Genomic DNA, 18,363 nt, shown 5'->3' on the forward strand with positions numbered 1-18,363 from the left:
GTGAGTCACCTACGGCACAATGGAGAGTATCCGGTGGCCTGAGACCTCACATTACCAACACTAATGACGTCCACTGGCTGACTCTCCCTCTCTCATCACACCGGCTATGTCTATCTCATGTCTCATACGTTTTCCAATAACATTCCTGACCCCTTGGGATAATACACAAGCACGTTACTAACCAAACAAACTAATACTCACCTGTAAAACATCATAACGTGGGCCAGTAGACTTCCGGCTATACTTAGCTGTACACCCTTTCCTAGCGGAACTCGCTCCTACACCGACACAACCAAAGTTACTGAGTACTTCCAGTAGTGAAAGTTCGGTGGCGACAACAGCCGTTAACGAACACTAATACTTGATGGGAACTAAATTTAGCATTTACTGCACCATATTGTTTCTCTTCAAAATAATCTCTGGGAAAAGAATAAAGGCTTGAATTGATTGCTAAAACTACAAAGAAATTAGAAAGCAGACTAATGAGCGAGCGAGAATAATAAGACCCACAAATTGTGTGTGACATGTTTTGAAGGAGGGAGCCTCGGGGGTAACCTGAGGGAGACGGACGAATTTGTTTGTTGCTAGTTTAACGTATCGCGTAATATACCTCACGTGCTTTACTTTGGTTAATTTAATAAACTAAACGAATCTTTGCATTTTAGCTCAAAGAAATAAAATATGATTTCTTGAGCACGCCCATACGATCATTGATGACTGACTACCCGTGAGTATGACGGCAAGACCTTTGACGAGTCAGGTCACTCACTTGTGGGTAACGTCGCATAAACATTAACTTAAGCCCAGTTTAACCTGTTTAACTTACCAGGAGACCAGACTTAACGTAAAGTTCCAACTCAGACCAATCACAAGTTACTTTTTAACCTACTCTCTCTCTCTCTCTCTCTCTCTCTCCAAAGAGATTTGATCTAACAAATAAAATTCAAAGACGATGTTCTGTCAGGGGTACCACAGGGAACTGAATTAGTAGCTTCGGTAGTTTGTAATCATGACATAGCTGACAGGAACAGAAAAAATAAAAGTAAACATGGCGAGATGTTTTGCAGATGACACCATGGTAAGCTGAGAATGTCAGGAGACAAGTATGAGAAAAAGATACAGTAAGACCTAAATATGGCCTACAGATGGGCAGAAAACTTGATGGAATTCGGTGAACCAGGAATCGAGCAGCCAAGTTATGAGCATAACAACAAGCAAAATGCATATCGCTTACGAGGGAGCCTTTGAGGACAGAAAATGGCAGTGAAGAAAACGTAAAGGATAAGTTCAAGTTTGTGGACCATTCTGAAACTGATACGAACAAACATAGATGAGAATATATGCAAAAAGTATACAATAATGAGTGTACAAACAATGCAGGGAAAACCACAAGGAAATGGAAATACGGCTTCAAGCGCTTTTGTAAAGTTACATTATCGAGATTGGACAATCACATGTTTACCAAATGGCGTCCTAGCTTTGTCTCTTCGATGTATATCAACTGACTTATATTTCTCTCTTGTGTCTCCCCTGGTGATGTGATTATTACACGAAAGTGCACTTGGGAACTTATCGTGTTTCATTTTCCCCGTGGACTCATAGGAATATATATATATATATATATATATATATATATATATATATATATATATATATATATATATATATATATATTCTTTCATACTATTCGCCATTTCCCGCGATAGCGAGATAGCGTTAAGAACAGAGGACTGGGCCCTTGAGGGAATATCTTCACCTGGCCCCCTTCTCTGTTCCTTCTTTTGGAAAAAAAAGATATATGTATATATATATATATATATATATATATATATATATATATATATATATATATATATATATATATATATATATATATATATACGAACACAATATGTCAAGCAGTAATATACGAGTGTTCAACTAAAATAGAAGAATATTCAGTGTCTTGCCGAGGTGAATGCGTTAAGAAAAAAATAAGAAAAAGATTGGATTAACGGCTGGAAATGGCTCCAGATCATCATTTAAACTGACAAAATGCAATGTGAGTTTTACGCGCTGGCACATTGACATGGGAAAATATAATCATATATTTTTTTTCTTATTGGGTGGTTAGAGAGGAAGAGGCGATAGGACAGGGGGAGGGATAGTATGAAATGGAAGAGAAAACTGAAGCGTGTAAGTTTTTTGTTGCATGTTGGTCTCTCTCTCTCTCTCTCTCTCTCTCTCTCTCTCTCTCTCTCTCTCTCTCTCTCTCTCTCTCTCTCTCTCTCTGCAGACGTAAGACAACGGTTGATGCATGAATTGTGTATGCAACGTTAAAGCTATAACGTCTCACCAGGGGTCTTAATTATCATGGGACAGGAACGAATACCAACACTGGGACATACGGAGATCTAACCCAGGTTTGGGGGGACCGTATTTCACACTCATCGATAGGGTTTGCTAAAAGTCCTCGCTAGGAAAATTATATTCATATTCCTTATGAGCCAGCGGTTATGAAGTGTATCTGAAGGAGCAAAGTGAGAAGGTGCGGGAAATCAGCGTTTCCGCCGCCCCCTCCCATTGATTCAGCAAGTAACTGCCGATGGTTCTCAACAGTTTATAAATTGTTTGGCTCAGTTGCGTAGTTTCTACTCGGTCGACAGGTGCTGTACGAGCGGATTTACGACGGACGTCCGGTTCCGAGGTAAACATCTACGCTTGAGTAGGAGTGAATGCTTACAGGAGCATTCTAAATCTAGTTCTAAGCTGCATCTAAATTCCTAATTGGTTATAGGAATAATTCTTCCGGGATGGCTTCTGCCTAAAGACTACAGGAGGGTAGTACTTCCCTGGCCGGCTGCTGTCCACAGCCTTCTGACACGGAGGCTGGTTCCGACCATCACTTCACTCCTACGTCAGGAGGGTAGTACTTCCCCAAGCGGCTGCTGTCAACAACCTACTAACACGGAGGTTGTAAGATGGTTCAGACCATCATTTCAACACTCCTTAGTCAGGAGGGTAGTAATTCCTTCGCCGGCTGGTGTGTACAGCCTACCACCCTGTTTGTTTTCTTAGTTTTAAGAATCTCTGAGTCTCGATGCCTGATATCTTACATCGTGATCTAAATGCCCATCGAAGAATAAGTTTATTACGCTCTGCAGCTCAAACGGTTAAGTCCTGGCAACACTCACTGTTCCTCAAGACCTATATTCTGCTTCCAAAGTAGCTTTGTCTTGGAGTGAATTTGGTTCTGTCCAAGAACAAGATTGCAACCAGAGCCGCTCAGGAACAGAGGGGGCCAGGTGAGGATATTCCAAAAAAGGCCCAGTCCTCTGTTCTAAACGCTACCTCGCTAACGCGGGAAATGGCGAATAGTTAAAAAAAAAAAGAATATATATATATATATATATATATATATATATATATATATATATATATATATATATATATATATGTGTGTGTGTGTGTGTGTGTGTGTGTGTGTGTGTGTGTGTGTGTGTGTGATGCTTCGCTGCGAAGGGCAAGAGGTTACCGGGTGCCCACCATGTGCCGTGGTAAGGGGTCTACTGTCGCCACGCGATGAAATTTGTCTCAATTATGCAAATTGGTATATATTAACGTGATCTCTATTGTGCTTACATCCGTACAGTGCAACCACCCGCTAGCCACAAAGCACACACACTGTCCACACAGCGGCCCCCCCTCACCACACAGCACCCACTGTCCACACAGGGGCCCCCTCACCACACAGCACGCACTGTCCACACAGCGGCCCCCTCACTACACAGTACGCACTGTCCACACAGCGGCCCCCTCGCCACACAGCGCACCTTTCGTCCACACAGCGCCCTCCCCCCCCCCTCACCACACAGCGCACCTTTCGTCCACAGCGCCCTCCCCCTCCCCCTCCCCCCTCACCACACAGCGCACCTTTTGTCCACACAGCGGCTCCCTCACCACACAGCACGCACTCCGTCCACACAATGGCTCCCCTCACCGCACAGCACACACTTTGCCCACACAGCGCCCCCCCCCCCCCCACCACACATCACACGCTCCGTCCACACAGCACACAATCTGCCCACACAGCGCCCCCCCCCCCCCCACAGATCACACGCTCCGTCCACACGGCACACTGTCCACACAGCGGCCCCTTCATCCCACAGCACACCTTCCGTCCACACAGCGGCCCTCCCCCCCCTCACCACACAGCATACACCGGCAGTTTCCTGTGAATTCAACCGCAGAGGATAAACCGACATGTCGAGCTTGAGCCACATGTGTTATGAGAGCGTGTCTGTATGTGTCTCGGCACTACTGGGGCGCGAGCAGTGTTTGTGGCGTTTCATGTGTTGCCTTAACGATGAGGGACGTGGCTAGCATCTGGGCATCAAGGTCACCAGTATGTGCTGAGGAACTGGCCTCTGTGAGGGACGTAAGGGCCAGTGCACTGCTGTACAGATGCAGTAAAATGGAAATACCTCTTGACTGGACGAAGTCCGTGTTTGATAACAAATCCTTAGGGTCGAGTTCAAGTTTTCGTAAGGTCTCCACATCAACTTCAGATTGGCTCTTAAAAGAGGTCTATGTTTAGCAAACCTAGATGTCTTATATCAATGTATAAGTGGTCTTTCTTTTAGCGTTTTATTCATTCATGTATAGTAGCTCTCTCTCTTTTTAAACTCCTTGTTTATGTATCAACAGAATGTCTGTTCGAACATCTTTCCAAGTGACACGACCATCTTCGATCAGGTCATTCGGACTTCGGCGATCTCTCTGTTCGTTGCGGACAGCGTCCCTGATCTCCAGGCAACCTCGCATGTGTTTTCTCTTTTCGACTGGGTGTCTTGAGACACGGCGGGACGGATCTTAAACACGAATGCACGATCTTTGATCAACAACCATAGCATTCTTAAGAAACAACGGTACGACCCATGAGACGCGATGGCACGACCCTGGAGACAAGGATGGTACCATCCTTGAGCATGACCTGATTTCCCAGAGGCCCTAGTCTTTGACCTGACCTTTAAAAGTAAGGTCAATCCCAGGTAATGTCTTTATATACGACGGGTGTACATTGTAACCAAGGATCGTATACCGTCGTACTCAAGAGTCGTATGGTTGTGTTCAGTAGATATAGAACTGTCTAGAAAAGCAGATACTTATAAAAGGTATTATCACTAACATTGATGAACACAAAGGGTAAGAGAATAAACCATTCAGATGAAGGAAATGGAAGTGTCAGTTATCACCCTGAAGATCAGATGTTATCGTACTCCGCCCACTTAAGGTTACGGCATGAGTGGAGGGTAACTATGACTAAGCTGTATCATCGGTAGATGACGAAACGGTTCACAGTACCGCCGGAGAACTTCTGGTTTCATAGGATACCTTCCGGTCCCTGCAACTGAGTGTATCCCAGCCTTAGAGCTGTAGGAGCTCTTACAAAACGGGTCCTGGGGCAACACCAGAGCACCGTGGCCCTAGGGCCTCTGGAGTGCGATAAAATGGAATATCAAGAATGATCAGGAAAATTAGGAAGACGAAATAAAGAACAGGCAGAGTGAGCAAGCGTACAGCGACCATGCTAGTGTGTAGGTCGGTGGGGTAAATTGTCAAGCAAAACATGAAAATTATATCAAAAAGTGCAATTATGACTTACAGGTGCACATAAAAGTGATACTTATTTTACAGGAGTCTGATGAAAGATGAAGTGGACAGCTTTTGATACATTTATATTGTTAATGCATTAGGTCAACAGATCTGACCTGCCGAGCATAGTAAATCTAAATCATACGTCTAGACGGGAAATGCCCGAGTCTTTGATAATGGAAGTTCTCATAATCCCATACAGTGTAGGCGTCTTTCTGATCCCGTAACCTATAATTCAGCATTTCGTAAATATACTACTTAATTACAGTGGAACTGAAGACCAAAATGTAGGCGATTTTCTGAGAGAGAATGAATGATTCATACCCTGAAAATGTCGCCCGCCATCAGCGTTGTGGCAGCTGTAGTCTGTGTCCCAACCTTCGGGCATGACCAACATATGACATTAATGACGGTCGATGTGATGCTTAGTGATGGATGCCAGTTGACTGGAACCTATTTGGAGTATTGATATCGTGTTTGCGGGTCACCGTGAATCTGTTGGGTTGGCCAGTTGCGCAAGATAACAATGTTTGTGGCTGGAGGCTGGTGGTGGCCAGGCCGCGGGTCGGACGAGCGCTTCTCCGCTAAGGGTGTGTGGACGGCATCCGACCCCATAATTTTTTTTTTTTTTCACCACAGATTACAAGAATATTCTCTGACACTACGGTTCTTAATAAATTACCCAACCCACTGCAGTCTTATTTAAGTCAAATCTAGGGGTAAGGGCTTCGAGGCTATCTGAAATCATGAAAAATCGTAATATGAAATTATCCTGAACCTAACCTTTAGGTAAGGTAAAATATTTTGGGATAGATATTTTCGTTCTGTTCAAAAAGATGGTTCAAAACTGGTAAATGATCTGATGACACAACGTCCCTAGCAAGATCTTGCTCGAAAGAGCAACTACTGCTTAAATCACAGGGTTGACGATATATATATATATATATATATATATATATATATATATATATATATATATATATATATATATATATATATATATATATATATATATACATATATATATATATATATATATATATATATATATATATATATATATATATATATATATATATATATATATATATATATATATGAAGTGAAGTGTTTTAGGTATCTGGGAGTGGATCTGTCAGCGGATGGAACCATGGAAGCGGAAGTGGATCATAGGGTGGGGGAGGGGGCGAAAATTTTGGGAGCCTTGAAAAATGTGTGGAAGTCGAGAACATTATCTCGGAAAGCAAAAATGGGTATGTTTGAGGGAATAGTGGTTCCAACAATGTTGTATGGTTGCGAGGCGTGGGCTATGGATAGAGATGTGCGCAGGAGGATGGATGTGCTGGAAATGAGATGTTTGAGGACAATGTGTGGCGTGAGGTGGTTTGATCGAGTAAGTAACGTAAGGGTAAGAGAGATGTGTGGAAATAAAAAGAGCGTGGTTGAGAGAGCAGAAGAGGGTGTTTTGAAATGGTTTGGGCACATGGAGAGAATGAGTGAGGAGAGATTGACCAAGAGGATATATGTGTCGGAGGTGGAGGGAACGAGGAGAAGAGGGAGACCAAATTGGAGGTGGAAGGATGGAGTGAAAAGGATTTTGTGTGATCGGGGCCTGAACATGCAGGAGGGTGAAAGGAGGGCAAGAAATAGAGTGAATTGGAGTCATGTGGTATACAGGGGTTGACGTGCTGTCAGTGGATTGAAGCAAGGCATGTGAAGCGTCTGGGGTAAACCATGGAAGGCTGTGTAGGTATGTATATTTGCGTGTGTGGACGTGTGTATGTACATGTGTATGGGGGGGGGGGTTGGGCCATTTCTTTCATCTGTTTCCTTGCGCTACCTCGCAAACGCGGGAGACAGCGACAAAGTATAAAAAAAAAAAAAAAAAAAAAAAAAAATATATATATATATATATATATATATATATCGTCCCCTCTTTCCAAAACTCTTGCATTCACCTCCCTAACAACCCCAGCCATAAACAAATTAAACAACCATGGAGACATCACACACCCCTGCCGCAAACCTACATTCACTGAGAACCAATCACTTTCCTCTCTTCCTATATATATTTTATTTATTTTTATTTTGCTTTGTCGCTGTCTCCCGCGTTTGCGAGGTAGCGCAAGGAAACAGACGAAAGAAATGGCCCAACACACCCCCATATACATGTATATACATACACGTCCACACACGCAAATATACATACCTATACATCTCAATGTACACATATATTAACACACACAGACACATACATATATACCCATGCACACAATTCACACTGTCTGCCTTTATTCATTTCCATCGCCACTCGCCACACATGGAATACCATCCCCCTCCCCCCTCATGTGTGCGAGGTAGCGCTAGGAAAAGACAACAAAGGCCCCATTCGTTCACACTCAGTCTCTAGCTGTCATGCAATAATGCTCGAAACCACAGCTCCCTTTCCACATCCAGGCCCCACACAACTTTCCATGGTTTACCCCAGACGCTTCACATGCCCTGATTCAATCCACTGACAGCACGTCAACCCCGGTATACCACATCGATCCAATTCACTCTATTTCTTTCCCGCCTTTCACCCTCCTGCATGTTCAGGCCCCGATCACTCAAAATCTTTTTCACTCCATCTTTCCACCTCCAATTTGGTCTCCCACTTCTCCTCGTTCCCTCCACCTCCGACACATATATCCTCTTGGTCAATCTTTCCTCACTCATTCTCTCCATATGCCCAAACCATTTCAAAACACCCTCTTCTGCTCTCTCAACCACGCTCTTTTTATTTCCACACACCTCTCTTACCCTTACATTATTTACTCGATCAAACCACCTCACACCACACATTGTCCTCAAACATCTCATTTCCAGCACATCCACCCTCCTGCGCACAACTCTATCCATAGCCCACGCCTCGCAACCATGCAACATTGTTGGAACCACTATTCCTTCAAACATACCCATTTTTGCTTTCCGAGATAATGTTCTCGACTTCCACACATTCTTCGAGGCTCCCAGGATTTTCGCCCCCTCCCCCACCCTATGATTTACTTCCGCTTCCATGGTTCCATCCGCTGCCAGATCCAATCCCAGATATCTAAACCACTTTACTCCATTCAAACTTTTTCTCCATTCAAACTTACCTCCCAATTGACTTGACCCTCAACCCTACTGTACCTAATAACCTTGCTCTTATTCACATTTACTCTTAACTTTCTTCTTTCACACACTTTACCAAACTCAGTCACCAGCTTCTGCAGTTTCTCACATGAATCAGCCACCAGCGCTGTATCATCAGCGAACAACAACTGACTCACTTCCCAAGCTCTCTCATCCACAACAGACTGCATACTTGCCCCTCTTTCCAAAACTCTTGCATTCACCTCCCTAACAACCCCATCCATAAACAAATTAAACAACCATGGAGACATCACACACCCCTGCCGCAAACCTACATTCACTGAGAACCAATCACTTTCCTCTCTTCCTACACGTACACATGCCTTACATCCTCGATAAAAACTTTTCACTGCTTCTAACAACTTTCCTCCCACACCATATATTCTTAATACCTTCCACAGAGCATCTCTATCAACTCTATCATATGCCTTCTCCAGATCCATAAATGCTACATACAAATCCATTTGCTTTTCTAAGTATTTCTCACATAAATTCTTCAAAGCAAACACCTGATCCACACATCCTCTACCACTTCTGAAACCACACTGCTCTTCCCCAATCTGATGCTCTGTACATGCCTTCACCCTCTCAATCAATACCCTCCCATATAATTTCCCAGGAATACTCAACAAACTTATACCTCTGTATATATATATATATATATATATATATATATATATATATATATATATATATATATATATATATATATATATATATATATATATATATTTTTTTTTTTTTTTTTTATACCTCGTCGCTGTCTCCCGCGTTTGCGAGGTAGCGCAAGGAAACAGACGAAAGAAATGGCCCAACCCCCCCCCCCCCCATACACATGTACATACATACATCCACACACGCAAATATACATACCTACACAGCTTTCCATGGTTTACCCCGGACGCCTCACATGCCTCGACTCAATCCACCGACAGCACGTCAACCCCTGTATACCACATCGCTCCAATTCACTCTATTCCTTGCCCTCCTTTCACCCTCCTGCATGTTCAGGCCCCGATCACACAAAATCCTTTTCACTCCATCTTTCCACCTCCAATTTGGTCTCCCTCTTCTCCTCGTTCCCTCCACCTCCGACACATATATCCTCTTGGTCAATCTTTCCTCACTCATTCTCTCCATGTGCCCAAACCACTTCAAAACACCCTCTTCTGCTCTCTCAACCACGCTCTTTTTATTTCCACACATCTCTCTTACCCTTACGTTACTTACTCGATCAAACCACCTCACACCACACATTGTCCTCAAACATCTCATTTCCAGCATATCCATCCTCCTGCGCACAACTCTATCCATAGCCCACGCCTCGCAACCATACAACATTGTTGGAACCACTATTCCTTCAAACATACCCATTTTTGCTTTCCGGGATAATGTTCTCGACTTCCACACATTTTTCAAGGCTCCCAAAATTTTTGCCCCCTCCCCCACCCTATGATCCACTTCCGCTTCCATGGTTCCATCCGCTGACAGATCCACTCCCAGATATCTAAAACACTTCACTTCCTCCAGTTTTTCTCCATTCAAACTCACCTCCCAATTGACTTGACCCTCAACCCTACTGTACCTAATAACCTTGCTCTTATTCACATTTACTCTTAACTTTCTTCTTCCACACACTTTACCAAACTCCGTCACCAGCTTCTGCAGTTTCTCACATGAATCCGCCACCAGCGCTGTATCATCAGCGAACAACAACTGACTCACTTCCCAAGCTCTCTCATCCCCAACAGACTTCATACTTGCCCCTCTTTCCAAGACTCTTGCATTTACCTCCCTAACAACCCCATCCATAAACAAATTAAACAACCATGGAGACATCACACACCCCTGCCGCAAACCTACATTCACTGAGAACCAATCACTTTCCTCTCTTCCTACACGTACACATGCCTTACATCCTCGATAAAAACTTTTCACTGCTTCTAACAACTTGCCTCCCACACCATATATTCTTAATACCTTCCACAGAGCATCTCTATCAACTCTATCATATGCCTTCTCCAGATCCATAAATGCTACATACAAATCCATTTGCTTTTCTAAGTATTTCTCACATACATTCTTCAAAGCAAACACCTGATCCACACATCCTCTACCACTTCTGAAACCACACTGCTCTTCCCCAATCTGATGCTCTGTACATGCCTTCACCCTCTCAATCAATACCCTCCCATATAATTTCCCAGGAATACTCAACAAACTTATACCTCTGTAATTTGAGCACTCACTCTTATCCCCTTTGCCTTTGTACAATGGCACTATGCACGCATTCCGCCAATCCTCAGGCACCTCACCATGAGTCATACATACATTAAATAACCTTACCAACCAGTCAACAATACAGTCACCCCCTTTTTTTATAAATTCCACTGCAATACCATCCAAACCTGCTGCCTTGCCGGCTTTCATCTTCCGCAAAGCTTTTACTACCTCTTCTCTGTTTACCAAATCATTTTCCCTAACCCTCTCACTTTGCACACCACCTCGACCAAAACACCCTATATCTGCCACTCTGTCATCAGACACATTCAACAAACCTTCAAAATACTCATTCCATCTCCTTCTCACATCACCACTACTTGTTATCACCTCCCCATTTACGCCCTTCACTGAAGTTCCCATTTGCTCCCTTGTCTTACGCACCCTATTTACCTCCTTCCAGAACATCTTTTTATTCTCCCTAAAATTTACTGATAGTCTCTCACCCCAACTCTCATTTGCCCTTTTTTTCCCCTCTTGCACCTTTCTCTTGACCTCTTGTCTCTTTCTTTTATACTTCTCCCACTCAATTGCATTTTTTCCCTGCAAAAATCGTCCAAATGCCTCCCTCTTCTCTTTCACTAATACTCTTACTTCTTCATACCACCACTCACTACCCTTTCTAAACAGCCCACCTCCCACTCTTCTCATGCCACAAGCATCTTTTGCGCAATCCATCACTGATTCCCTAAATACATCCCATTCCTCCCACACTCCCCTTACTTCCACTGTTCTCACCTTTTTCCATTCTGTACACAGTCTCTCCTGATACTTCCTCACACAGGTCTCCTTCCCAAGCTCACTTACTCTCACCACCTTCTTCACCCCAACATTCACTCTTCTTTTCTGAAAACCCATACTAATCTTCACCTTAGCCTCCACAAGATAATGATCAGACATCCCTCCAGTTGCACCTCTCAGCACATTGACATCCAAAAGTCTCTCTTTCGCACGCCTGTCAATTAACACGTAATCCAATAACGCTCTCTGGCCATCTCTCCTACTTACATAAGTATACTTATGTATATCTCGCTTTTTAAACCAGATATTCCCAATAATCAATCCTTTTTCAGCACATAAATCTACAAGCTCTTCACCATTTCCATTTACAACACTGAACACCCCATGCATACCAATTATTCCCTCAACTGCCACATTACTCACCTTTGCATTCAAATCACCCATCACTATAACCCGGTCTCGTGCATCAAAACCGCTAACACACTCATTTAGCTGCTCCCAAAACACTTGCCTCTCATGATCTTTCTTCTCATGCCCAGGTGCATATGCATCAATAATCACCCACCTCTCTCCATCAACTTTCAATTTTACCCATATTAAATGAGAATTTACTTTCTTACATTCTATCACATACTCCCACAACTCCTGTTTCAGGAGTATTGCTACTCCTTCCCTTGCTCTTGTCCTCTCACTAACCCCTGACTTCACTCCCCAGACATTTCCAAACCACTCTTCCCCTTTACCCTTGAGCTTCGTTTCACTCAGAGCCAAAACATCCAGGTTCCTTTCCTCAAACATACTACCTATCTCTCCTTTTTTCACATCTTGGTTACATCCACACACATTTAGGCACCCCACTCTGAGCCTTCGAGGAGGATGAGCACTCCCCGCGTGACTCCTTCTTCTGTTTCCCATTTTAGAAAGTTAATACAAGGAGGGGAGGATTTCTGGCCCCCCGCTCCCGTCCCCTCTAGTCGCTTTCTACGACACGCGAGGAATACGTGGGAAGTATTCTTTCACCCCTATCCCCAGGGATAATATACATATATATATATATATATACACACACACACACACACACACATACGCACATACACACACACACACACACATACATATATATACATATGAAAAATGTAAGAAACAATTTAGAAAACAAACTTTTAGCTTGAAAAGAATGAAAAAAAAAAAAATGAACGTCACATAATGGATCAACCTCTGGCTATGGAAAAGGAAATGTACAATTTATTCACACAAACGTCAATAGCAGTTCTCATCAATTTCACCAATGAATCAATAAGCTTCAATGTCTAAGCTACATAACATATATGATAATGAATTAATCTAATTTTGAAATTCTTGGAGAACTACCACCATTGACTTTATCACAATGCTAATTCAATTTCACCAAGTCAACTGGAGTGGAAAAAGTAAAAAAAGAAAAAATTTCCTTAAATTTTCACTGCACTCCAATAAATGTTAAATACTGACTAATATTTGAGGAGCAGTGGTAACTAACACAGTATACTTAGAAGGGTGCAGTTGGTCACCATTACATTCTTTCCTAATTCCAATGGATGTATCGAGACATACAGTCTCTCAGATCACTCATATACATCCTCCAACCATGCCCAGTGTGTTAAGATGAAGCACGAACTTCACACATAATAATGCATTTTACTTTTTCTCTTTGCTTGCCAAATTAATCAAAATGAGACTGAGATCTCCATTTACACCAGCTCTAAACACCACATGCTTTCATTGTCTCTGATCCTAAATTATTCATCTAACATCCTTACTTGAATATCCTCATCTGTAATTGATTAAAATCTTGGCATCCATTCAACTGTTCCTTGTGCCTTCAACTGTACAACATGTCTTCTTGAGCAACTATTATCTATTATACATTCTGTGTGACCATCCTATCCTAAAAATCTTTCATCCATGTACCTTTCTAATTATTTCTTCATACATTTGACCCTTAACATATCTTAATTCTTAACTGTGTACCCTAATTTCATCTATATTATGCAAGTTATCCATCTCTATTCGTTTTATTTGGGACACAAATCCATAAAGCCCATTCAGATGAGGTTTCTTTTCACCTTCAGTTTGTCTCCATGTAAGAGTCTTCTCTAAAATTCAGTTATCCTAAGTACTATCCTTGCTGAATATAACCTCAAAATATCTAAACTCACCCTTAACTACTAGGTCTTACCATACAGACACATCTTACACTGTAATCTCCCATCCCTTTCAGAAAGTATACAAATACTTTTACTTGCATGTACTCATAGCATACTCTTTTTACACAAATTAATTAAATGAACCACCATTTCAAACACCATTTCAAACATATATATATATATATATATATATATATATATATATATATATATATATATATATATATATGCCTTCTCCAGATCCATAAATGCTACATACAAATCCATTTGCTTTTCTAAGTATTTCTCACATACATTCTTCAAAGCAAACACCTGATCCACACATCCTCTACCACTTCTGAAACCACACTGCTCTTCCCCAATCTGATGCTCTGTACATGCCTTCACCCTCTCAATCAATACCCTCCCATATAATTTACCAGGAATACTCAACAAACTTATACCTCTGTAATTTGAGCACTCACTCTTATCCCCTTTGCCTTTGTACAATGGCACTATGCACGCATTCTGCCAATCCTCAGGCATATGATAGAGTTGATAGAGATGCTCTGTGGAAGGTATCAAGAATATATGGTGTGGGAGGAAAGTTGTTAGAAGCAGTGAAAAGTTTTTATCGAGGATGTAAGGCATGTGTACGTGTAGGAAGAGAGGAAAGTGATTGGTTCTCAGTGAATGTAGGTTTGCGGCAGGGGTGTGTGATGTCTCCATGGTTGTTTAATTTGTTTATGGATGGGGTTGTTAGGGAGGTAAATGCAAGAGTTTTGGAAAGAGGGGCAAGTATGAAGTCTGTTAGGGATGAGAGAGCTTGGGAAGTGAGTCAGTTGTTGTTCGCTGACGATACAGCGCTGGTGGCTGATTCATGTGAGAAACTGCAGAAGCTGGTGACTGAGTTTGGTAAAGTGTGTGGAAGAAGAAAGTTAAGAGTAAATGTGAATAAGAGCAAGGTTATTAGGTACAGTAGGGTTGAGGGTCAAGTCAATTGGGAGGTGAGTTTGAATGGAGAAAAACTGGAGGAAGTGAAGTGTTTTAGATATCTCGGAGTGGATCTGGCAGCGGATGGAACCATGGAAGCGGAAGTGGATCATAGGGTGGGGGACGGGGCGAAAATTCTGGGGGCCTTGAAGAATGTGTGGAAGTCGAGAACATTATCTCGGAAAGCAAAAATGGGTATGTTTGAAGGAATAGTGGTTCCAACAATGTTGTATGGTTGCGAGGCGTGGGCTATGGATAGAGTTGTGCGCAGGAGGATGGATGTGCTGGAAATGAGATGTTTGAGGACAATGTGTGGTGTGAGGTGGTTTGATCGAGTGAGTAACGTAAGGGTAAGAGAGATGTGTGGAAATAAAAAGAGCGTGGTTGAGAGAGCAGAAGAGGGTGTTTTGAAGTGGTTTGGGCACATGGAGAGGATGAGTGAGGAAAGATTGACCAAGAGGATATATGTGTCGGAGGTGGAGGGAACAAGGAGAAGAGGGAGACCAAATTGGAGGTGGAAAGATGGAGTGAAAAAGATTTTGAGTGATCGGGGCCTGAACATGCAGGAGGGTGAAAGGAGGGCAAGGAATAGAGTGAATTGGAGCGATGTGGTATACCGGGGTTGACGTGCTGTCAGTGGATTGAATCAAGGCATGTGAAGCGTCTTGCGTAAGCCATGGAAAGCTGTGTAGGTATGTATATTTGCGTGTGTGGACGTATGTATATACATGTGTATGGGGGGGGGGGGTGGGGCCATTTCTTTCGTCTGTTTCCATGCGCTACCTCGCAAACGCGGGAGACAGCGACAAAGTATAATAAAAAAATAATATATATATATATATATATATATATATATATATATATATATATATATATATATATATATATATATATATATATATATAGTGGTTCCAACAATGTTGTATGGTTGCGAGGAGTGGGCTATGGATAGAGTTGTGCGCAGGAGGATGGATGTGCTGGAAATGAGATGTTTGAAGACAATGTGTGGTGTGAGGTGGTTTGATCGAATAAGTAACGTAAGGGTAAGAGAGATGTGTGGAAATAAAAAGAGCGTGGTTGAGAGAGCAGAAGAGGGTGTTTGAAATGATTTGGGCACATGGAGAGAATGAGTGAGGAAAGATTGACCAAGAGGATATATGTGTCGGAGGTGGAGGGAACGAGGAGAAGTGGGAGACCAAATTGGAGGTGGAAAGATGGAGTGAAAAAGATTTTGTGTGATCGGGGCCTGAACATGCAGGAGGGTGAAAGGAGGGCAAGGAATAGAGTGAATTGGATCGATGTGGTATACCGGGGTTGACGTGCTGTCAGTGGATTGAATCAGGGCATGTGAAGCGTCTGGGGTAAACCATGGAAAGCTGTGTAGGTATGTATATTTGCGTGTGTGGACGTGTATGTATATACATGTGTATGGGGGTGGGTTGGGCCATTTCTTTCGTCTGTTTCCTTGCGCTACCTCGCAAACGCGGGAGACAGCGACAAAGCAAAAAAAAAAAGATAATTATACATATATACACATGTACATAATTCATACTGTCTGCCCTTATTCATTCTCGTCGCCACCCCGCCACGCATGAGATGAAAACCCCCTCCCCCCGCATGTGCTCGAGGTAGCGCTAGGAAAAGACAACAATGGCCACATTCGTTCACACTCAGTCTCTAGCTGTCATGTAATAATGCACCGAAACCACAGCTCTTTTTCCACATCCAGGCCCCACAAAACTTTCCATGGTTTACCCCAGACGTTTCACATGCCCTGGTTCAATCCATTGACAGCACGTCGACCCCGGTATACCACATCGTTCCAATTCACTCTATTCCTTGCATGCCCTTCACCCTCCTGCATGTTCAGGCCCCGATCACTCAAAATCTTTTTCACTCCATCTTTCCACCTCCAATTTGGTCTCCCACTTGTCCTCGTTCCCTCCACCTCTGACACATATATCCCATTTGTCAATCTTTCCTCACTCATTTTCTCCATGTCTGAGGTAGAGCGAGTCCAGGACAAGATCATGCAATAGAATATTCACGGAACATCGATGACAAAGCACTAATCTTTAAAAAGAAAGTGGTGTGTGGGTGCATTTTACGTACTTGTAATGCCAAAAGACAATAGACTCACTGGTCGCCATAGTAAAAGTAGGAGTGAAAGGCTTCCATGCTGGATCACATGGCACTGAATTAGGGCGGAAGAGAACTCACACGACTGAATTATCTTATTAGATTAATCACCTAATGGCGTCCCACAGGGCTCGCTATTGGATCACTGTAATCGCTGGTTTTTGTGAATGACTTGCCCGAGAAAGGTACTGAAAACATTTAGGTAACGATACGTTTTTATTTTTTTCTTTACATGCTTTAGGTTAAATGCGTGTAGGAGTCGATGTGAACAGTTCGAGATTGTCATTCACTTTTGTACAGGAAAAGTGAGCTTTATCAGTATGAGAAAAAGTGAGTTTGTACAATGGAAACTGAGCGAAATTAATGCAAGCTCTACCCATCAAGATCATAAACAGACCAGTCTTATTTTTACTGATTATCTGAGTCTTCTAGTTAACTCCTTAAGGTTGCACTGTATCTACAGTGACACTAATGGTTCCATCTTCTATAGGCGCTGATCTATGTGCATTCGCTTAAGAGAAACATGAAGTCAACAGTGGACGAGATGTCACAGTGGTGTTCATACGCCGCAGGCGGGCTTGCGATCAACGGTACGTGCAGAACTGCCACCTCCCAAGAAACTTGTCGAAATAATGACAATATGCAAAGAAATTATTAAGCTTCACAAAAGAAAATCAGACAAACGATATAACGTGAACTGTATAGCCTCGCTACATCAGTCTTTCAGTTTCTTAGGCTTCCATCGTTGACGTCTGAGCCGGCTTCCGTTGCCGTTGTCCTGGCGTGAGGATTCGTCCATTTCGGCTTGCGGGTCATCGATTTCCAGAGCCGCATGGAAATATGCCTCCATCTACTGGCAATGATCCCGGAATTCCTTGCGGTTGACCTCTGCTTTTGCCATTTTCTAGGTTCTGTCTGAGAGTAACTGCCATAACTGCCATAAGCAGTTTGCACGTATCGCCTTCCGCTTGAACATGTTCGTCCTTTGGATGCAGCACCTCGCCTCAGACAGCTTCTTTGGGATGTTGCATTGCTTTGTCGTCGTTCATCAGCTTCGGTGGGAGTCCTCCCTTCCTGCGAGAGTTGGACGGCAGCAATTCATCCTTTTTCGTCATAGCCTTCCCTGAAACCTTCACATTCAAACGTACTTCGTGATTTATCCCCTTTGGCCACATATGAGGCTCCAGGCATGACATCACTTGCAATCATCTGGCCAGGATATATCTACAGTTGC

General features: G+C 42.8%; 1 protein-coding gene across 2 annotated transcripts in view; it reads right to left on the minus strand.

Moving 5' to 3' along the window:
- The window catches only part of LOC139753487 (apolipoprotein D-like), a 46,061-nt gene extending 45,723 nt beyond the window's left edge, over nt 1-338 (minus strand). Inside the window, exon 1 of one of the 2 annotated variants that reach the window (XM_071670063.1) lies at nt 202-338. In XM_071670063.1, the coding sequence (XP_071526164.1) occupies nt 202-215 (14 nt within the window). In that variant the 5' untranslated portion in view covers nt 216-338. The remainder of the gene's footprint in view (nt 1-201) is intronic. The other variant, XM_071670082.1, reaches the window with a different exon arrangement.
- Nucleotides 339-18,363: the final 18,025 nt, after the last annotated feature.

This window comes from Panulirus ornatus, chromosome 2 (genome assembly GCF_036320965.1).
Source record: "Panulirus ornatus isolate Po-2019 chromosome 2, ASM3632096v1, whole genome shotgun sequence".
In the NCBI taxonomy this organism is placed as follows: domain Eukaryota; kingdom Metazoa; phylum Arthropoda; class Malacostraca; order Decapoda; family Palinuridae; genus Panulirus; species Panulirus ornatus.